The sequence below is a fragment of the Mastigoproctus giganteus genome, chromosome 4, assembly GCF_048544385.1.
Source record: "Mastigoproctus giganteus isolate SK-2022 chromosome 4, ASM4854438v1, whole genome shotgun sequence".
In the NCBI taxonomy this organism is placed as follows: Eukaryota; Metazoa; Arthropoda; class Arachnida; order Uropygi; family Thelyphonidae; genus Mastigoproctus; species Mastigoproctus giganteus.
In genome coordinates this window covers 93333396-93357482 of record NC_143578.1, presented here as the reverse complement: position 1 = coordinate 93357482, position 24087 = coordinate 93333396, and the positions used below count along the sequence as shown (strand labels likewise).

General features: G+C 36.0%; 1 protein-coding gene across 3 annotated transcripts in view; it reads right to left on the bottom strand.

Moving 5' to 3' along the window:
* The window catches only part of LOC150086917 (VWFA and cache domain-containing protein 1), a 464860-nt gene that overhangs the window by 102063 nt on the left and 338710 nt on the right, over nucleotides 1-24087 (bottom strand). For all 3 annotated transcript variants that reach the window (XM_090372820.1, XM_090372822.1, XM_090372821.1), the window contains 2 exons: nucleotides 23967-24066; nucleotides 13913-14011 (listed from right to left, as the gene is read on the bottom strand). In XM_090372820.1, coding sequence (XP_090228946.1) covers nucleotides 13913-14011; nucleotides 23967-24066 — 199 coding nt within the window. The remainder of the gene's footprint in view (nucleotides 1-13912; nucleotides 14012-23966; nucleotides 24067-24087) is intronic.

Here is a 24087-nt window from a genome sequence, read left to right as displayed (position 1 = left end):
AAATTATTCACGACCAAAAAAATTTTTTTAAAATAGACAATATAAAAATCATTCACTACTAAAATGCCCATAAAAGTATTCAATTTGCTTTCAATTCTATGTACATTCTGATAAAAAATGAATAAACACCCACATAAGGAATCATAGTACAAACAGATGTGTGCCAGTTATCAAAATTGTATTTTAGAATAACCCTTTTATCTCTTTTTAGCCCAGAAAAATTTTCCCCCAGAATTCCACAGTTCTTTAATGTGGTAGTAACAACAGCCATTCACAGTGTATCACCCTATATAGTGTGGTATATAGTAAGTGCCTCACTGTGGATGCCACCAAATGTATTTCTTCTGTAGCAGGTTCTGCCAATCAGAGAATCTTGGTAAGGAGCATAAGATCTGCACATTTTAATTTCATTTAATCTCCAATTAACTGAAAGAATTGTACATCTACCAGGATGATGCTGATTTCAATATTTCTGTGTACAATGCCTGGCAGCTGCAGAACCATTTCCCAAGCATCCGTCCAATACCAGATGCATATATCAGCCATCTTAGCAAATGAGTTTAGTATAATAAGAGCTATTATCTGTTCAATATCTCCTATATTTTTTATTACTTTTAGTAAATAATACAAGGATTACCTTGATTTATCTTTACAGGGATTATTCCTGTAAAGAGATCAAGGTAATCCCTGTATTATTTCCTAATAGCAAATGAGTATACCATAATTAGAATCAAAACTGTCACACATTTGTATGGCAGCTCAAATTGTAATAATTATAATTAAAAAGGATGCTTATAAGAAGGAAAAAAAAAAGGTTACAATTAAGGTTCAAAGATTTGGCTGTTGTCTTAATTCATACAATTTGCACTTGCACTTTAAAAACATGATGATTTTAGGCAACATTCTAAAGAGTTAATTTTTAAATAAGTCATATAAACCTTTGCCAGTACTTTCCAGCCTGTGAATTTTGCTGAAACCTGCACCACTGTCCTATAAACTAAATGTGCGAAGTGGTACTCTGTAAATTAATAGTATAATTATCAATCTGTATGTGACTCAAAAATCTTAAAATAATGGATCTTACTTTTGTTAAGTAACATTGTTGTTGTTTGTATTCAAAATAATTTAAAGTAAATATTGCAATAACAACTGTAAGTTCTCTACTCACAAGTGAAAAAATATTACCACAGAACACCTATGCCAATTAAGAGACTTTCAAACTATGAAAAAAAAAAAAAAAAGTCTTTAAAAGTTTTTTTTCTTGTAGCCATGTGCATGAACTGAAAAAATGGATAACTCATTGGAGGATGATACTCCTTCTAGCTAAGATCAATCACCTACAGCTCTGAATGAAAAGGTTAAGAAATCCCAGTTTCCAATAGAACTGAAACCCATATCTCCATAAGTTATTGTTATTTGGTTTTTAGGAGCATTAGCAACTAAGGCCATATTGCTCCGGGGATATGCGGTGGTCATTTCTTGACCTTTCCGCATCCTCCATATTTGGTGGTCATGGGCTCGAACCCTGGTCTGATCAAGAAGCGTGTGCTATGCACTGCTGCTCCTGCCCACCCGGCTACAGAGGCGCCATCTCCATAAGTGACATGGAGAAATATAAATCTGCTATACTCTCACAGTTGAAGGGGAAATAAGAAAGCACTTCAATAGTCATATACAAAGCAGGATTTGTGCAAACAATGCACAACTATCACAAACATATAAAAACTGTATACTTTTGAAACTTCAACACAAGCTAGATTCCCAAAAGTTGTAAAAATCAATGTAACTGTTTAAAGCATGCATGTGGTTGAAACAGAGCTGAAACAAAAAGAATATGATGAGGTCACTGCTTGATCATATATACAAAGTGAACGGAAGGCAGCAAGATCGGTGGCCACTGAAAAACATAAACAGAAGTATTACAACAGTTGAAACAGGACAGAGGCTGGAAGATGATTTTGTGATGAGGTTTTTAGAGGTTACAAGCTGCAATCCTTTTAGATCTCCTGAACAGAGCACAAGGGATTTTGTGTGTGTGTGTGTGTGTGTGTGTGTGTGTGTGTGTGTGTGTGTGTGTGTGTGTGTGTGTGTGTGTGTGTGTGTGTGTGTGTGTGTGTGTGTGTGTTTAAATGGTGCACAAGCTGCTGTGGCTATAGTGCATCTATTCATAGGAATGTTAAAAAATAATCAATTAATATGAAGTCAGCTCAATTTCATTTCAGGTCAGAAACTATTCATATTCAATCATAAATTCCAATTTGTTTCAAAAAACAGTAGTTCATTAATATTTGCCTCCTATCCAATGATATGATTTAATGTCATTGATTCTCTGAGATTAGCCAGAGAAAGAAATATTGAAGTTCGATGTTGTTGATAATGTGGACAGTCAATCAAAATATGTTTGACTGTTAGATGTTCCCAGCAGTGTGAACACCGAGGAGGATCATCGGCTGTGAGTAGATGGAGGTAAGTCAGATGAGTATGGCCTTTTCTAATCCGTGCGAGTACTACTACTTCTTGGCGAACTGTCTCAATGCTTGGGTGCCAAAATTTTGGGTCTTGTTTCAATTGGAAGAGTTTATTTATGCCATAGCTCTGTCCACTGTGCATGATATGCTGCTTGAATTATGATATTATAATCAGAAGCTGGAATGAAGAAAAGTTAAGTCTAAAGTTGATGGATATTTTGCAGAAATATTAGCCAGTTCATTCCCTTTAATGCCTGAATGTGCTGGAATCCAGCAAAAGTTCACTAATTGCTGATGATCTTCAATTTTCAATAGCAAATTCCTGATTTCATTTAAAACAGGATGATCCTTATGAGAGGGATTCTGCATTGCTCTAATTGAGCTGAGAGAGTTGGTGTACACTAAATATTTTGCAATGGGTGAACAGTCAAATTTTCTAGAGCTAATTGTATTGCATATAGTTCTGCTGAAAAGCTGCTGTACTCAGATGAAATAGAAGCTGATATGATAGCAGAGGGGAACACTGCTGCTGCTCCAACAGTTGAATGAGATTTGGAACCATCCGTAATTGTCAGCAGGAAGTCAGCACAGTTTGAATATGGCTAGCATGGAGCTGTTGTACATTTAGAGTCAGTAGACAGTTCTTTCCCCATTGAAGAAAATATGTATCACATGTCAGTTAAGGAAAGGTGGTCCACGGTGGATGAGAGCAACATTGTGGAGAGGAACATTCCAATTCTGTGTTATTTCAAGGAGCCGTAGGCCTGCTGGTCGTATTTTACTTGGTTTATTTCTATAGAGATTGTGAAACAGTGGATTAAAGAGGTATGGCTGAATAGGATGCGGAGAGCAGTTTGTATTTTGGCTGCATATTTAAGTAATAACATTCTTCTGCAGAGGTACAGAGGGGACTCATGAGCTTCAATGTACACACTATAGGTTGGAGATGTCCTATAAGCAACAAGAGCAATCCTCAGTGCATTGTGTTGTATAGGATCCAGCCAATGCAATACACTCCTTTGGGCAGAATCATAAACTGGAGCACCATAATCCAAACGGGATCTAATCAGTGCTCTATATAAGAGCGGCAAAGTTGTATGATCTGCTCCCCAAGACAAGGCAGATAAAGCTCATAGCATGTTCAACTTTATCATTCAGGTAGCATGTATTAATTTAATGTGCTCAAAGAAGTTTAACTTGCTGTCAAGGATCAATCCCAAGAATCTGATATTAATGGCAATTGGAATGGAGCAATTTGATATCCGAAGTTCGGGGTCTATATGCAATTTGCGTTGATTGCAAAAGTGGATCGCAACTGTTCTCTGATGGGAAAGCGATATCCACTGAGCTCAGACCACCTTTGCACTTTATTGAGGGCCATCTGCAATTGCTGTTCGATAGATCTCATGTTTTGAGGATGGCAAGAAATAGAGAGATCGTCAGTGTAAAGATATGCCTCCAGAGTATTTGGAAGTTCTTTTGTGATGGAATCAATTCTAAGGGCAAATAGGGTTGCACTCAATACTGACCCTTGTGGTACTCCTTCCTGTGAGAGTGTAGTACAAAGGGAGTTTGATATTGAACCTGGAAAGTGCGGCTCTGGAGGAAGTTCCTAATAAATATAGGCAGGTTGCCTCGTAGACCAAGAGTATGAAGGTCACTGAGAATGCCATACCTCCAGGTGGTATCAAATGCCCTCTCTATATCTATGGAGACCATAACAAGGTGTTCATTTTATCCAAAGGCATTGCAAATTTCAGATTCGGCCTTGATCATCAGATCAAAGGATGACCTGTTTTGGCGAAAGCCATGTTGATAATTACTCAGTAGACGTTAAGTTCCAATGATCCCAATGAGTCGACTGTGGATAATTTTTCCATGGCAACATGAAAAGAGATTGGCCCGTAACTATCAGAACTGGAGGGATCTTTTCCAGGTTTCAAAAAGGCTAAAACTATAGCATGATGCCAAGAGGTTGGATAAATATTTTCCAGGAAGATCTGGTTAAAAAAAAGACTAGCAGCAGTTGTAAGTTTTTGTCATTGAGATTCTGCAGCATGACATAATATATGTCATCTGGCCCAGTGGCACTGTTTCATGTTGTTTTGATGGCCTGTAAAAGTTCACAATATTGAAGAGGGTGATTATATGGAAGTGATAGCCAGGTTCGAAAGTTGATAGATCTCTGTTTGGTGGTGGTCTTAATTTTCTGGAAATTTGGAGTATTAGTTTGATGCAGCTGAGACTTGGGCAAAGGTTTTGCCCAAGAAGAGAAGAAAATTCGTGCCCATTGCAGGAAAGGATGGTTGGAAACTTCCCAGAAAGCAACCTAATTTTCTTCCATATTAATCTGAAGTCGGTGTTTCTGTCAATAGCAGATGCGAACTGAGTCCGTGAATCTTTCTTGGCTTTCCTTTGAAAGAAACTTGCTTTTGCCCTTAGATTCTTGTAGCTAATTAGATTGGGTGTAGTTGGAGATCGATGGAATAAATTAAATGCTTTATTTTTTTCCTTCTTCGCTTTTGTGCACTCTTTGTCCCACTAGTAGTTGAAGTGCCATTGGGTCGGGGGATATGATAATGGAATTGAGTATTTAGCTGCAACTAAAAGATGGGATGTGACATAATCAGTGACTTTATTATTGGACTGTAGCTGAATAGTTTTTTGTCCAGAGGGATTGCTGACTGAAATTTGGCCCAACTAGCTTTAGAGAATTTCCAGTTCCTGCAGGGTTGGTCTAATGTGGCTGTGTAGTGAGCAGGTTACAAACAATTGGGAAGTGGTCACTACCCATGGGATCTTTTAGTACATACCACTATATAGTTGGGGACCAGTACTGGAGAACAAATAGAGAGATCAATTGTGAGGTATGTCCACCCCGTTTATCTAATTTAGGAACTGCCCATAAGGGGTGATGCCTATTAAAATCCTCTAATATACAGAAAGGTGGAGGAATCTGTATGATGAGATCTTCAAGATCTTTTAAACAGTAAGTATGGTTTGGCAGTAAGTAGATTGAGACAAGTGTTATGGCAATATGGGGAGTTATACAAACAGCAACAGCTTCTAATTCAGTCTGAAGAGGGATATATTCAGTTGGGATCTTTGAATTTATGAGGATTGCCACATGCTGTATTATGATCTCTTCGATAAAGACAGTAATTCTTTATCGAAGGAGAAATTTGTAAGGTTAGAAAAGTTTCCTGAAGACAAAGGGCAACTGGAGAAAATTGATTAATTAGATTAGCATTAGCATTAGTAGAGGCATTTGATGCAAGAAAGCAAGCTTATGCAGCATCAGCCAAAAAAAAAAAAAAAAAAACCACTTCCACTTCACCCCTCTGTTCGTTCAAAATACCTGTCCAGCTGAGCCTTAAACTTATTTAGGCTATCAACCTCCACCACAAGGGATGGAAGTCTGTTCCACCAACCAACCACCCGCTGGCTAAAGGCAAATTTCCGCACGTCTATCCTACATCTGTCTTTCCTCAATTTGAATTTATGCCCTCTCAGGTGATTATTCTGAGCTAGAGGAAGAATCCCATCAGCATTGAGCATGCTTAAACCATTCAAGGCTTTATACACCTCTATCAGATCACCTCGCTGGTGCCTAGTCTCCAGACACTGTAATTTGCAAAACTTAAGCCTTTCTTCGTAAGAGCACCCCTTTGTTCCATTCACTAATCTTGTTGCCCTTCTCTGTACTCGTTCCAGCAGCTCTACATCCTTCTTGAAATGAGGCCTCCAGACCTGTATACAGTAACTGTATACAGTTTCAACGAAAGCCTTGCAATTCCATTGTAAAATGGTATGCATCATTTACATTTTGTTGAGGATGATTCACCTGACTGTTTTTTGAATGAGGAGCATTTTTTCAAGTCTTTTTTTTGGGAAGGTGGGTGTCCAATATCCATTGTGTCATTTGCATGGAGTTCTAGTATGGGTTCCTCAAATTCTGAGTGGACATCAACTTCCATGCTGTTTGTGGGCAATTCGGTTTTCTTGTTCTCTTTAGTGGTTTTCAATTTTTCACCATAAAGCAAAACCTTTGGAGTATCAGTTGGGATGCTAATTGGACGTTGGTTGCTTTGCTGGTTTTAGCTTGAGGTGTATGTCTTTTCCAGAGTTTGCTAGTGTAGTTTTAACCCAGTTAGCTATAGATGTGCTGGGTGGTATTGATACATCACTTTGAGCTGCTGTTGAGTGAGAGATTCAAGTGTCAGCTGCATAAGAACGGCTGGGCATTGTCAACATAACTTGTTTGCATGCCTTATGGTATGTCACTTAATGTTCTGTTTTATATTTTTGTATTTTCTTCCCTATTTTCCACATTTCACATGATTTTGAAAAGGCTGGATGACTTTCTTTACGGTCGGGGCAAACGTGAGTTGAGGCTGTACAATCTGCTTGTGTATGCTCCTTGGAACCACAAATAGGACATATGGCATCACCTCTACATGCCTGCTGGGAGTTCCATATTTCTGGAATTTAAAACAACAAATGGGATTAGGGATATAAGGCTGAATTCTGCAGTTTAAATAGCCTTACTGAGGATGGCAATTCTGGGGTGCTGAAAGTTAATATTATGGATCGGGTCGGAATGAGATTTCCATCTTTCTTAATCATTATATGTTTGAAACTGATTACATTTTGATTGCTCAATTCTTGAACTAATTCTTCTTCAGACACTGTAATTAGGTCTCACTCTATGAAGACACATTTGGATAACATACTGTCGGGGGAGACAGATACTGGCAGCCCACCAAAAGTTGTTGTTTTGAGCAGCCACTCAATGCTGGAGGTGGCTGTTTCTATCAGGAGGGCTCTGGATTGTAGATGTTTAACCATTTTTGGTGTTCCAGCAATGGATTCCAAATATCTCTGGATAACAAATGGTGATAACTTTCCATTGGCTGGAAAGTTATCACCATTTTTTGACATCTCATTTCACTGTGCTTCTCTTCGAAGTCTTTTCAGTTGATTACAGTCAATGACATCAGACATTTCTGATCTTGAGCTTGAAGGCTCTAATGGTGGAAAATTATTTAAATCATGCTTGCTCCTTTTAGCCCTGGGAGAGGGTGTCAGTATTTATATGTCACAATCCTTGTGGCTTTTCTGGTTGATGAAACAGTAGAGTAACAAATGATCTCTTCAAATAAAGGTTTGAAAGCCCTTCAAATAAAGGCAGGGGTCAAAGACGTTACCCACATCTTTGACCAAACTGCTCATTGTTACTAGCTGTTGTTGTTGTGCTTGGATTTTTCTGGTGCAAAGGCTACTTAGGCCATATTGCACCTATCATAGTAGTTAGTACTAATTTTATTGGCTTCTATAATTGGTTATATAAACCTATTTGTTTCAGAAAGGAAAAAAATTCTGTAAGGTTTGAATTTTTGCCTATCATATGACGAAGTGACAATTCTTGTAAGTTTGACAGAGAAGTGAATGAAATTAGACGGGAGTTGTTATGCAAGGTGCATTCCAGGAGTATGTGTTTTATTGTGAGTGGCCTGTGGCAATGTGAACACTGTGGAGGATCATTACCTGACAACAGAAATAGATGGGTCAAATGGGTGTGGCCTATTCGGGCTCTGGCCAGTACAACCTCTTCTTGTCTGTTTGTGCGAAAATTGGAGGCCCATAATTGGGGTATAGGTTTAATTTTAAGGAGTTTGTTATGCATCTGCGTTTGCCACTGTAGTGTCCATCTTTCCTTACATATATTTCGTATATGGATTTTGTAGTCACTGAGCGGGACCAGAAAATTCATTGCAGATGTGCTGGATGGATGCTTGGCAGCATCATCTGCAATTTCGTTTCCTGGTATTCCAGTATGGCCTGGGATCCAGCAGAAGACAATGCTTTGCCGATGATCTCGGAGACGAATCAACTCTGATCTGATTTGCTGTAGTATCAGATGACTAGATGGGGAAATCTTTTGCATTGCTAATAGGGCACTTTGCGAGTCTGTGTAGATTATGCTCTTTTCGATTGAGAGATGGAAAATGATTTCCAGAGCAAGCTTTATGGCATATAATTCAGTGGTGTAACTACTGCATTCTGTTGGAAGTGACACAGAAGTGATAGTGTCATGGAATACCACTGCTGCACCTGATCCATTCTCGGACTTTGAACCGTCAGTATATATTTTCGCGAAGTCGGGATAACATTGTAAATGTGCAATGTGGAGTTGCTGGATGTTAGTACTCGTTAAAGAGTGTTTCCCCCATTGGTGGAAATAATTATCATAACACGGCATGATGACAGACCATGGAGGAACGTAATCTATAGGTTCTTGGTGGACTTTGAGTTGTATGTTCCAGTTTTCTGCTAGTTCCATTAACCTAATACCTGCAGGCCTAATTGCTTGTGGTTTGTTTCTATAAAAGGTCTTGAGTGGCGGATCATTAAATATTGACCAATTGGGATGGTTCGACTGGCTTTGGACCTTGGTTGCGTAGTTCAGTAATAACATCTTTCTTCTGATGTTTAGAGGAGCTTCGTAGGCTTCCACATAAAGACTTTGCACTGGTGATGTTCTGAACGCACCTAAAGCTATTCTTAGAGCTGAATGTTGAATAGGGTTCAGACGAGATAAGGTACTTTCCCTAGCAGAATCGAAGACAGGTGCGCCATAGTCCAGACGAGATCTAATTATGGATCTATATAAGTGAAGCAAGGTGTAACGATCTGCTCCCCAGGTTGTTGCTGATAAGGCTCTGAGTATGTTCATTTTCTTTTGGCAAGCTGTCCGGAGATGTTCAATGTGTTTATGATAGTTTAACTTACTGTCAAAAATTAAGCCAAGCAGACGAATACTATTCGCAATTGGAATAAGATGGCTATCTAATCGGAGTTCAGGATCAGGATGCATTTTACGCATGGTGCAGAAATGAATGGCAGTAGATTTCTGGCTGGATAGTCTGTAACCGTTTTGTGTCATCCAAATCTGGATCTGATTTATTGATATCTGCAATTGTCTCTCAATGTAGTTCATGTTTTGAGAGTGGCAGGAGATTGTTAGATCATCGGCATAAAGATATGAGTCCACTGTTTTCGGAATAATTTCAGTTAAGTGATTAATTCTAATTGCGAATAGAGTAGCGCTGAGAACGGACCCTTGAGGGATTCCTTCTTCCTGAACAAACTTTTTAGAGAGAGTTCCCCGGTAACGAACTTGAAAGGATCTTTGTTCTAAAAAATTTTGGATGAAATATGGCAAATTTCCTCTCAGGCCAAGAGAATGTAGATCCTTTAAAATGCCAAAACGCCACGTGGTGTCAAAAGCTTTCTCAATATCCAGACAGACCATAACGAGATGCTCCTTTTTGATGAATGCATTTCTGATATTTGCTTCGGCTTTAATCATAAGGTCCAATGATGATCGATTTTTTCTGAATCCAAATTGATTGTTATTGATTAACTTTTGGGACTCAAGATACCAAGTCAGGCGGCTGTGAATCATTTTTTCGAGGGTTTTGCTCAGACAGCTGGTAAGTGAAATTGGTCTGTAGTTTTGAGGAACAGAATAGTCTTTACCAGGTTTTGGGATTGCCAGAACGTAGGAATGACGCCAGGAGCTTGGGTATGTATGTTCAGTGAATATTCGATTGAGGAAGAACAGCAGTGATGACTGTGACTTTGTATTTAAATTTTTAAGCATTATATAAAATATCCCATCAGGGCCAGCAGTGCTATTCCTTGTGTTGGTAAGAGCATGCTGAAGTTCAACCATGGTAAATGGTTGATTATATTTTAGTGCACATCTGTCAGTGAAATTCAGTTTGGATTTTTCAGTTACACCTTTAATTTTTTGAAACGACTGGTCATAAGAAGTTGAGGAGGACAACTGGGAAAATACAGCTCCTAGTGCATTTGCGATTTCTGCAGGAGTAGAGAGTTCCTGTCCATTCCAGTTAATTAGTGGAGTAGATGTTGGAGGAATTTTGCCATTTAACAATTTTATCTTATTCCAGATCAGTCTGATGTCTGTATTTTTATTAACTGAGGAAGCGAATTTAATCCAAGATTATTTTTTTGCTTTCCGTCTGATATAACGGGCTCTTGCTCTAAGTCGCTTATAATTAATAAGATTGGAAGTGGTTGGATGTTTGTGGAATTGATTCCAAGCTTTGTTTTTCTCTTTTTTTGCATTGTTGCACTCTTCGTTCCACCAATAATTTAATTTTCGCCTTTTCCTGACTTGGTATTGTGGAATTGCAGCGGTTGCAGCTGTTAGAATTTGGTTTGTAATATGTTCAGCAACATGGTTGATAGAAGAGCACTGTATGATATGGTTGTCGAACGAGACAAGCATGCTATATTTTATCCAGTCAGCCTTTGGAAATTTCCATTTTACTGGATTGTCTGTTGGTAATGAACAGGAAGTTTGAACTTTGCATATTATTGGGAAATGATCGCTGTTGTGAGGGTCGTTAAGAGTTGCCCACTGGATACTTGGATAGAGCACTGGAGAGCAGATGGAAAGGTATATTGCAGAGGTTGATCCGGTAGGAAGTTGAACATAGGTAGGAGCGCCAGTATTTAACAACGTTAGATCCTGTCTATCTATTAACGTTTCAACAAGTTTTCCACGCCTGTCTAAGCTGGATGAACCCCATAATGGGTGGTGAGCATTAAAGTCACCTAGTAGACAGAAGGGAACTGGTAGTTGCAACACGAGACCTTCGATTTCCTGAATAGAATATGGACGATTAGGTGGAAGATAAATTGAGACCAATGTAACGGTAATTCCAATTACTATGCGTGCGGCAACAGCTTCTAAAGAGGTTTGCAATGGAATGCATCTGGAAGGAACTCTTGAGTCCAACAGGATGGCTACTCCTCCATGAGCACTATTAGTGTCAGATCTATCTTGTCTGTAAATAGTGTAATTTTTGACTGTAGTGGAAACTTGGGGAGTCAAGTTGGTTTCCTGTAGGCACATAGCTACCGGATTGAAGCAGTGAATTAGTTCATTAATATCATCGATGTTGCTACGAAAACCTCTACAATTCCATTGAATGATGTGTTCCATTATTTGGTTTTGTTCGTGGAAGGTGTATCTGACTGTTTTTTATAAGTTGACTGTTTATGATGGTCCGGTTTTTGTTTTTCTTTTCGGGGAAAAGTGGGGCGTCCCGATTCATTGCTATCGTCCATATCATCTTCTGCATGTATTTCAAGCAGTTCTTCTTGACCGATAGAATCATCCGTATCCATGCTTGTTAGACCTGATACTTTCGTCTCAGCAGAATACGATTTTTGCAAATTTTCTGCTGCCTGACGATGAGGAAGTCTCTGGGTTGGAATTGAGAGTGGCGTGTTATTGCTTTGGTCTGTTGGTTTTTTTTTTTTTTTTTTTTTGATTTGGTAGTTGTTGGCGCATCGGCTTCTGTGGCCATATTGCACCTCCCAAGGTTTTTGCAGTACTTTGATCCAAGCCCGAGGCGGGAATCGAACCCGCGACCTTTGGGTTGCTGGGCAGGTACTTTACCCACTCGGCTAGCCCGGTCGGCTGGTCTGTTGGATTCGGTTTAGATGGATGCTGGATCAAGAGTACTGTTCTTGCCCAGTCTGATATTGATATATTTGGAGAGATGGATACTTCAGTCTGACATGTCACTGATTCCTGTCTGAGAGTGGTAGAAGCATAAGTGCATTTTGGCATACTTAAGTTGATCTGTTTTTTCGCTTCTTGGTAAGAGACTTTATTTTCAATTTTATATTTTTGGATTTTTTTTCCTATCTTCCACAGTTCACAGTCTTTAGAGTAGGCTGGATGTTTGCCACTACAATTAGGACACTGTGGTGTTGGAGCTTTGCATTCTGCTTGTGTGTGATTCTTGCAGCTGCAGTTTGGACATATGGCGTCTCCACGGCATGCTGTCTGAGAATGGCCGAACTTTTGACATTTAAAGCATCTGAGCAGATTTGGGATATATGGCCTAATGCGGCAATTCAAGTAACCTGCTTTGACAGAATCCGGTAGATTTGGAGTACTGAAAGTCAAGATTATGTTTCGCGTGGGAGTTAAGTTGCCGTCTTTTCTGATCATGATACGTTTTGCATGAGAGACATTTTGATCTTTTAGCTCCTGGACAATTTCTTCCTCAGAAACGTATAATAGATCCCATTCAGAGATCACTCCTTTGGAAGAATTTAGTGTGTTGTGTGGGGTGACCTGAATTGGTATTCCGCTTAAAGAAGTAAGTTTTAGTAGTAACTCAGAATGTCTTGAGTAACAAGTCTCTACTAGTAGATCTCCTGATTGGAGACGTTTAACCATTTTTGGTGAACCTGCAGCGTTTTCTAGGCATCTCTGGATGATGAAAGGTGAGAGCTTGCTCACAGGTTGGGATGACAAAGAGTGTATTATTAGGAAAGCTGGAGATTCCTGCTTCCTAGTGTCTTTTTTAAGTCTCTTTGAAAGAGAGAAGTCATGGTCGGTGTCATTGTCAAGTTCATGTTGAGAGCACTTTGGCTCTAAACGTGGAAATTCGCTTGTTTCCATCTTTGCTCCTTTTCGCCCCGAGGGTTGGTTTTCCCCCCAGGTTACCGGCCCCGCCATGTGGAGGCAGGAGCGGTGCCACCAGTGACCAAGCGGTTGTTTAAGTTAGTTGATTTGGTTAGTGATATATATAAAGAATAAGAAAAGAAAGGTGGATTGCCTTTCTGGGTTCTTACTTTTGACTTCTAAAGCACAGAACCACTTCAAGTAAATAAAATAACAGCCGCACTGGAAAATAAAGAAACTATATCACTTTGGAGATCACTCTATAATCACTGGAAGAAAATCGCTTGTCACTATCGCTTGGCACTCGGGGCCATTGTTACTAGCAACAGGAATAAAACTCACGTTACACGTGATGGCTGCTGCTTAGTGCTTACTTATTTCACTTACTGTAACCCACATGATTTCTTTCAAATCATGCATTACAGAAAAAATATAATAAAAACTAAATTTCTTCAGTATACAGATTTACACAGGCTTGTGGCAGAACAGGTTTACACCTTCATCTGTACCTACTACTGGTTGCATCCAGTATGCTCCTATCAGAGACCACGTACCATGCACAAAAACAATCTTGTACATGGTATGGGGAGGAGAAGTTCAGTGCTTTAGTTACTGCTGTCTTATAACAAAATGATACGCAACACAAAGAATTTTATTATCAGACAGAAGAATCTTTGGGTGCATTGAGAATGTCAAAAATAGACATCTAAATCTGAATTCTCCAGTCTACACAAAATGATAAAAATTATGCAGTGCACTGAAAAAACTCCATAAATAATCACTTAAAAAAATTTATATTAAAATGCACATGTTACCAAAAAGGTGATAAAAGAAAATAGAATACAATGAAATTCTTTGTCTGTACAATAAGACAAAAGAAATGTCAAAAATTAGTATGAAAACTAATTACATTTATTTTGTATACCTGATAATATCTCTGAACTGTCCTATCACTGAAACTGTTGCAGATTTCCTTTCGTATGAATCCTTTATGGTTAAGCATATCATTAGCCACTAGACGTTCCTAAATTAAAAAAAAATATATATATATATATATATAACCTTAATTTTTTTAAATATATTTGTTCTGATACTTCTACATAACTTCACACGCACACAATATATGATTTGTCTTTGGCAAACCGAATCGTAAATAATTAATTTTATCTACTTACCCTCCTAATCTCTATATTATCTACGTAAGTAAGATCTACAGCAACGAGGCTACCTTTTTGAATTTATGCTTATTTAAGAGCTCCACAAAAACAAGTTTTAATTTGTGATTAAAGACTACCTAATTTTATAGCTGCATTAAACCTTGCTTTAATGAACTGCACAGGGATAAAGCCTATCCGATGAAAGCAATTGTCCATTAAATGCAAAATGAATGTATAAATGTAAAAGAAATGTGGCTGCTGAAGCTGCTATAATGTAAAATGCTATACTATGAAGTTAATAAAACATTATAAAATGTTTTAATAGCATTTTATTGCACTTTTCAGTTGTGTGGAGCAAAAGGGCTCAAAATTTGGTCATGTTACATAGTGTTAACTCTGACTAAGGCTTATTCAGTGTGAAAAGTTGAATCTCATCTCTGGAGTTTTAGATGACACCATACTGAATGTCTGACATGCTTGACAGGATGAGAGAGAATGCTGGTGAGCAACTCCTTACTATCTGGCATGGCATTACCCCACTTGCCCTATTTCCCAATTGACCTAAAAGTATATGCTCTATGTTCCACTTGACCTAACCACATTTCTATCATGTGTATGTAACCATATCCTGTTTTTTTGGAGCGATAAAAATATAAAAATGGACTTCTAAAACATAATGAAAAAAATAACAAATATAACATCAAAATAATAATCAATTTATTTTCTTTATGCAAATACAAATTATTTTAAAAATACAAATACAAATGTCTTGACATCAAATAAAGAAATAAACACAGGTTTAAAATACAAATACAATTTATTAAAGTTCAAATTACACTAATCATTTTGTGGAAGAAAATAATCAACTGCTTGCACAAGTGTATAAATCGATGTCCCCGTTTTGTCTTCTGCTATTAATTTCATCAATTTGTTATTAATGCCCTCGTATTTATGTTTTATAAGAGATGGAAGATTTCTAACATTTACTAATCCTAGTATTCTCTTAAAGTTATCTTGTTGTTTTTTAAAAGGATAATCATCTTCCATACATTAACATGATGGTGCTCCACAGATTTATTTTAGGCATAATGCCATCTTTCCACATGATTTATTATCCGAGGTCCAAAATTAGCATGATGATTCCCCAATGATGGCGCAAAGTGAGCAGTGGGTCCAATCCAATTTGTTTCAAAGTATTTCATAAAGACTTCGCACTTTTCATATTAAGGATATTCTGATGGTGGACGTTATCGAATGATTCCTTCCCAAGCTTCCTCTAGTTCCTCTAAAGAAACAAATGCTAATTCCACCACTGACTTCGCTTTCTGACAATTTGTTCCTCGGTGTATGCCAATTGTAATCCTAAATGTTGCACTCTTTCTGCTAAATTGCTTGACTGAAATGAAATAAACCGCCCTTAACATCAGCATCATAAAATGTTTCTTCTATGGATCTAATCACAACGCTTTCGTAATCAACTTGGAATTTTCTTGGTTGAAATGTTGTCCAAATTTGCAATGCTTCCTGTTGAATTAATCGGAACATGCGATTGTAAGTTGATTTTGATCTTTTGGGTCTTATCTTGAAGAAGAATATAATGAAATGGAAACATTTGGCCTCTATGCATAATACACGAGAACCCCAGATCCAGGATAAAAACTTGGCAGCAGCAGCATGGTCTGATTATAGGTATCAGCAGGGCTGGATTAAGGAAGAAAGAGCCCCCCCCCCACCATATTTAAATTTGAGGCCCCTTTAACATATATATATATAGGGATTGATTACTTTTACTCTTTACTCACAAAGTTTCTACTCTTATGTTTTCACTTTTCTCATATATCCAATGGATTTGTTTTAATAATCATTCATGAAATTACTTATGATTAACTTCAATTGTTGAATCTTGGCTTATTGTGTCTTGGCTGACTTCTAATGATTTGTTTTAGGATACGGTTGATATCATATGTAGAATTTACCTTGTGGATCTTGGATTTTTCAAGCTTATGTTAATGTACTACACCTTTGCATATTCATTTCTAGTTTTTTCCACTAAAATCTATAACAACCCTCTGATTTTAGTGACTCTGGTCTATACCACTTAACTGTTTCATTCCATAAACTTGTTTTCTATTCTTTTATAACTGGATTCTTAACTACACTTCCAATGGATTTGTCAACTAGTTCTTTATCCTGGGATAAAATTACTATTCTTTTTTTCTTTCCACAGTGAATCTACACCCGATACTACATGTAGATATATCTAAATTGATATACATGGAATTATTTCCTGTTCTTTTATAATTGGATCCATAACTACATCACCTTTGGATCTTTACTCACCATGTTACTTATATCCCTGAAATGATATCACTACATTTTTGGATATAAAGTCAACTGATTATTTTTCCTTGGTTTCATTTACCATTATTTCCATAGTAAATTCACACCTGATTCTACCCGTGGATCCGTCTAGTTTTATATACATGGAATTATTTCCTGTTCTCCTATACCTTAAATGTTCCTTGGAATTGTTGCATATTCACGGACTTATTATTTCATCTTTAGTCACCATTACTTATATCCCTGGAGTAATATCACTTCATAATTGGATATATTGTTAACTGATTCTTTTTCCTTGGTTTCATTTACTATTATTTCCACAGTAAATTCACACTTGATACTACCTGTGAATTTATCTAGAATTTTATACACAGAATTATTTCCTGTACTATAAATGTTTACTTGGAATTGTTTCATATACATAGGCTTTTTGCATGTTATTTCATGTTCCTTTATGTTATGTTCTCTTATAATCAGTTCCATAAAATGTTACCATGTTACTTATTTCGTTGGATGCACTTTCATGCAAATTTGGATAATTATAATTATTAATTTATTTCTCAAAATATTTATGTTTACTTATATGTTTATTTTTCAGCTTATTATAACGTAGCCCCATCATTTGGCCTACATGTATGTTTTTTGCCACCGTATAATTCTTTATATGTTAACGGTAATATTTAATTTTGTATGACTGTGTCACTGTAAAGCCATACTATTCCAACTGCATTTATTTTTCTTTTTTCAACACTAATTATAAATTATCTCCATTCACTTGTATTTTAAATACGACTATAGAGGTCTGGATTTTCCTGCTATTTTGAATTTCCTCACAGCTTACTATTAAGTCCACTTCGCTGCTATAAATTGCTTCCTCATGGAGATATATTGCTCATTTGGTTTAAGCCTGAATACATTCACCTATGCTACTGAATTTGTGCATCTCAGCTCTCCACCTTTATTTTTCCCACCAGCTCATTTTCTTCTCACATTTCTTAAAATACTCCATGTTCATTTTAGATTTGTGTCGAGACATGCCAATGTCTCGAAACATTTTTCTTTTCAATACAAGCATTTGGTATTAGTTCCCTTTTATACTAACGCTTACAAATGCCAGAGCCCTTACTACAAGGTTGGGCTTTACTACCCCAGCAAGCTTAGTGTTATTTAATAACTCTTTCAGTGCTTTTTTATCTTTCTGCTGTCTAATTCTAAATGTCTTCCCGTTTGTTAAACTATTAGTGTAATACGAGGGTGAAATGAACGCTCCTACTTCTATTGCTATTTTTCGTCTTTATTTATTTAAAATACTCCTATTCCCTTCCCCATCCTCAATTTAATACCTTACCCTTATACCATTTGCTTGTTCCATATTTATTTTTTATCCATACAAAATTAAATCCTACATTAAATTCCACATATTTATATTAAACATATTGATACTAACCATTTTTATCCCAACTCGATTACCTAAATAAATGATACTGTGTTGGGACTACCTTGTCCATACTGTATTAGAATGTGCTAATTTCATTTCATTCCTTTTTGGCCTTTCACTTTTCTTCTACTACTATGGACAAGTATAGAAATGCAGTTCCTGATACATGGTCAGGTGCAGTCCCCTGATGAAATACCTGATCATGTATCAATATTTATTTCTGTTGACATCAGATCAAGCATTTTTTGCATTACCTATATTAGACCTTTCACTAAAATTGTTTCCCCTCATATCCGATGACAGCTATACCATTAACATTTTATTTTTATTTGCATTTTATTAATATTTTGTTGTATTAATTTTACTTTACAGTTCCCCCACTTTATATTGGCTTGGAAATTCTGCCCATAATTTACTTAATTCATCATAACCTCTAAGATATTAACATTCTTTTACCTTTCACTAATCTACTATTCTTGTTTTTCTACTTTCCTCACCCTTATAATTACTGGCATGCTGCGTAATTTTCACATCTATTTATACTTACTTAATTTAATTTAATATTAATACAAATTACATATACTCTTGCATCCTTTAATGCTGCTTTGCATTTTTAGGTGCATCTGTCATACCTAATTTATTAATCTTGCTTTCACCGAAACCATTTCATCTACTGTTTATCTCTTTTCTATGTGACTCTTTAAACTTTTCTTACAGAGTTACATTGAAAGCCCATTTATATATATATATATATATATATATATATAGTTATTATAGTAAAAGTATAATATGTACCATATAGATACCGAATATGTATATACACAAAACAGTGCACAGCGGGCCATAAGGCCAAAATAACTTATAAAGACTAAGATAGCCTGTGTAGATCTACAATGCCATACCCTAGAAATAAACATATAATTAGTAATAATATATAATACAATAATGATTATGTAGCTAATTATTGGTATATAGCTACATTGAAAGGAACATTTTCTGGGGCTAACACTTTTCAATATATCCCACCAATAATTAACAGAGCTGTCTGTTTCTGATTGTCTTCTGCCTATTTAACTAAGTCCAATTAATAAACTTAAACATAAAGGCTAATCTGGTTATAATTTAAATTTAGCAGCAAACAGGCAAGATAACAGTTAGCCCGACAGATAACTACGAAACAAATATATAGAATATTATATAGAAAATAAGAGGGCCAACCATAATTTTCAATTTCAGTTGTGGTAATTTTATTTCATTTATATTTATGCAAAAGAAGACTACTGCTGACATAAGGAGAAAGGAAGTAGGGATAAGTATAGTAATAGTACCTCAATTTCCCTCGAATTGCTCTAATAGATCTTGAGGTATGAAAAATTAAGATTAGATAGTAAAAAGTAAAGAAAACAGCTTTATATAATTGTACTTAGGATATATAACTGCCCGACCCTTCAGTAAGGGATCCTGGTAAGACTACAAGAGGCCACCAGATGGTGTTTAATAGATAATGATGAAATATAGAATAATAAGGAAATAAAGGAATGGCTAATTCCAAATGCCTGAATACTAGCTGATTTTTATAATAAATTATAGACAATCTGTACAGATCAGTTAAATTAACCTATTACTACCACATAACATATGTTCTATGCTGAACAGATAATTAAGAATAGTTAAATAACCAATTTTAACAATGAATAAATAGGAAAAAACTGCTTACCACTTTGAACTATACTAAGTAAAAGAATGAAAATGTTGAGCACATGTTACTTTATACCAAACAATTAGTGACAACAGAGCCCTCTCAGTTCTGAATACTAAAGGAAAAACTAAATAAATTACAGTCCTTTAGTATTCAGAACTGAGATGGCACTGTTGTCACTAATTGTTTGGTATAAAGTAACATGTGCTCAACATTTTCATTCTTTTACTTAGTATAGTTCAAAGTGGTAAGCAGTTTTTTCCTATTTATTCATTGTTAAAATTGGTTATTTAACTATTCTTAATTATCTGTTCAGCATAGAACATATGTTATGTGGTAGTAATAGGTTAATTTAACTGATCTGTAAAGATTGTCTATAATTTATTATAAAAATCAGCTAGTATTCAGGCATTTGGAATTAGCCATTCCTTTATTTCCTTATTATTCTATATTTCATCATTATCTATTAAACACCATCTGGTGGCCTCTTGTAGTCATACAAGGATCCCTTACTAAAGGGTCAGGCAGTTATGCTCCTGGTATATATCCTAAGTACAATTATATAAAGCTTTTCACTTTTTACTATCTAACCCTAATTTTTCATACCTCAAGATCTATTAGAGCAATTCGAGGGAAATTGAGGTACTATTACTATACTTATTCCTACTTCCTTTCTTCTTATGTCAGCAGTAGCCTTCTTTTGCATAAATATAAATCAAATAAAACTACCACAACTGAAATTGAAAATTATGGTTGGCCCTCTATTTTCTATATAATATTCTATATATTTGTTTCAAAGTTATCTGTCGAGCTAACTGTTATCTTGCCTGTTTGCTGCTAAATTTAAATTATAACCAAATTAGCCTTTATGTTTAAGTTTATTAATTGGACTTAGTTAAATAGGCAGAAGACAATCAGAAACAGACAGCTCTGTTAATTATTGGTGGGATATATTGAAAAGTGTTAGCCCCAGAAAAAGTTCCTTTCAATGTAGCTATATACCAATAATTAGCTACATAATCATTATTGTATTATTTATTTATATATTATTACTAATTATATGTTTATTTCCAGGGTATCGCATTGCAGACCTACACAGGCTATCTTAGTCTTCATAAGTTATTTTGGCCTTATGGCTCGCTGTATACTGTTATGTTTATATACATATTCAGTATCTATATAGTTTTTTTTTTTTTTTTTTCTAGTTGTTAGCACATCGGCTTCTGTGGCCATAATGCACCTCCCAAAGTTTTTGCATTTTATTCTGATCCAAGCCCGAGGCAGGATTCGAACCCGCGACCTTTGGGTTGCCAGGCAGGCACTTTACCCACCTGGCTAGCCCGGTCGGCTATTTATATAGTACATATTATACTTTTACTATAATAACTAAATTACAGACTGATGTAAATGTTCAATCTACTATTGATGGCATTAATCTGATCTGACATAACTTTTACATTTATTCCAATTTTTATTTGCGCACGCGCGCGCACACACACACACACACACACACACGCACACACGCAAAATCAGTTCTTATATTTATATTGTGAATAATAATTTCTTGATAAAAATGAAAAGTAAGAGGCCAAAAATGTTTTATGGTTTTTGACTGGAAAAATAAAGTAACAATAAAAACAATTTTAAAAGAAACTTTTAACTTATTTATTGTACAATAAAAAGCTATAAGAATAAAATTTAAACACTTAACAAGTTAAGTTTAAGTAAGCTTTTATATTACACATTTTCTTGGTTTATTATTATTATTATTATTATTATTAGAAAATTTTATCACTACTTTAGAAAATATTTACACTGAAAATGAGGAGGGCTCACCCTCTTTGGGTGAGCTCTCCGAGGCCATGGCCAGTTTGGCCATAGCGATAACGTGGCCCTAGGTACTGTTAAGATACTGAACCAGCCGGCACACCAACTATAAATTATAATATAATAGTAATTATATTATAATTATAATATAATAAGCTTAATAAGTATTATCCCCTGCTGTTAAGAGCAAACGTCATGCTGATGTTTGGCTACTATTTGAATGAATTCTTAGGTTGAAAATGCAGATGGAAATACCAGGGGTGTTACCTCACTTGCTCATCAACCCCCCCTGTAAAGGGTCATTAGATTGAAAAGGATTGAAGGTATGCAATTATATACTTGCTTAGGGCAACTGACAGTAGCTCCCTATCCATCTGTGCAGTGGTTTCAGTTCACGGTTCAGAAAAATTGGTGCGGTTCGGTTTGCAGCTCTGATTGTAGCATTGGTTAGATACCCCTATGTTCAATTTTATATGAGTATAGTGTGACCCGACATGGCTTTATGAACAAGTCCTTTGGAGTTTCAAGCATAGCAGGAATCATTCAAATGTGATTATATATACATATTCTTGTGTTGGCCTGAGTGGTGTATCACCATCCGGATGAAAAGAGATGAGTAAATTATGAATATATATTCAGTAAAGCATGATGTTTAGATATGGCTTGTATCATTTCCTGTACTGTCCCAAGCAAAAGACTCAAAAGTCAACCTTAGGGTAAGAGGGAAACCAAAATAATGTAGAAATTGTGTGCCTTGAGGGCAGACCTAATGCATGTTTGCCATGGTCGCGGCTGGCGTAACCAACAAAAATAGTGTTAATGTAAAAATGTCATATTTGTACAATAAGCGAAACAGGTTAAAGTACAAAAATTTAAGTCAACGTAGTTTGCAAAGACTTGCACTCTCAACATAAGGAACTCATCTGGAGGGTGTTGTTCTTGTTTGGGAATTTTTGGCACAAAAGCTATTTTGGCTGTAATCCACTTATGATTTTGCTGTCAACAGTGGCTAATTGCTAGTGATATCAAGTGTGTATTAAATATGATTCACAAGGTTTGCTAGTTTAAGGAAAGAAAAAAATATATTATTAATGTTTCATTTGTCTCCTAAAATGGTCTGCAGGATTAGTGAATCTTGTGATAGTACATGTGATTGAAAAACTGTTTGTCAAGCAGTATGATAAAGTAAACACTCAGATGCTGAGACACCTAGACTCAAAAAACTTTCAAGTTTTAAATATGTCCTTTTATCACTGGGCTTCTATAACTAAGTTTTACTTTAAAACAAATATCTAACAGGGCAAAATATTTATTCCTTCCAGCATACATAAATAATTTACAAAGACATCCAGCCAAATGTATCCCAGATGGCAAAGGCCAGAGGGATGAATGTGTTGTCAACCCATTAATTATAAATTAACCGCATAAAATTTTTTGCAGACATAGAATTTAATGCAAAGAAGCACTTACTCCATAACAAGATCTAAATGCTACCATTCAATATATATATAGAGTGATCATCAATGCAGCTGAAGTATGGCTCAGTCTACTCTCAATATTACACTAATGAATACTGGATGTTCAGGTGACTCAAACTAAATCAACAAAGGAATATATCAGGACCATATTTTTTAACTACAGCAAAAAACTAAGACAGAATGCAGGAGAATCCTCACAGCCATCAAAAATGATCAAAAAATACTGCACTTCCACAAAGCACTGGGAAGAATGCCGTAGGAGGATACTCCCACCATTCTCTATGAGCTGCACCCTGCTATGTAATAATTATCATAAGTTTGGAGAACTGACCAACACAGAAGTTTCATATCCAAAATACTGACTTTGACTCTAAAACAAAATCTTGTCTACTACTGCTTCTCAGTAGATAGCCCCTTTCAGGTTTAAGCATCTATATCTATCCTTTTGTATGTAATGATATGAATACATTAGTCAGTTTTTGAGACAGCCAAACTGAACACTAGCTACACTTCTGTTGTTGTTGTTGTTATTATTATTATTATTATTGTCATAGTAAGGTTTTAGATGCATCAGCGGCACAGCATCATAGTGTGTTATGTTTGAACAAAAGTGTGTTCATGGGCCAATTTCCATGTTGTGCAGACCGAAAAACCTTGAATAACTTAGGCAGGAAATCATACTCACTCCAAACTCAGATTCACTTACTGTAGCCTGCACTGAAAGAAAACTTGATTTATTTTAATGTGTATACTTCCTCTTGGCTTGTAACATGCTAATATTATAACCATTCTCTCTCTCTGTTTTTTTCATAAGAGAGAGAAAAAAAAGTTCATTCAATTTTTATTTTAATATTTAAATAGTTATTCATGCTATTTAATTTACACACACACACACACACACACACACACACACACACACACACACACACACACACACACACACACACACACACACACACACACACACACACTATAAATATCAGGATGATTAAATTGTACTTAAATATTTTTTTCAAGAATAGATGTTGATCAGTCATTACTTTGTGTGTAATATGTTGCTGCTCAACAGGACCTCTTCCACTTGGCTCAATTAAATCAGGATGTGCAATTAAATAACCTCTATCATCCAAAAGGAAGCATCTGTAAAAATCCAATTAAAAA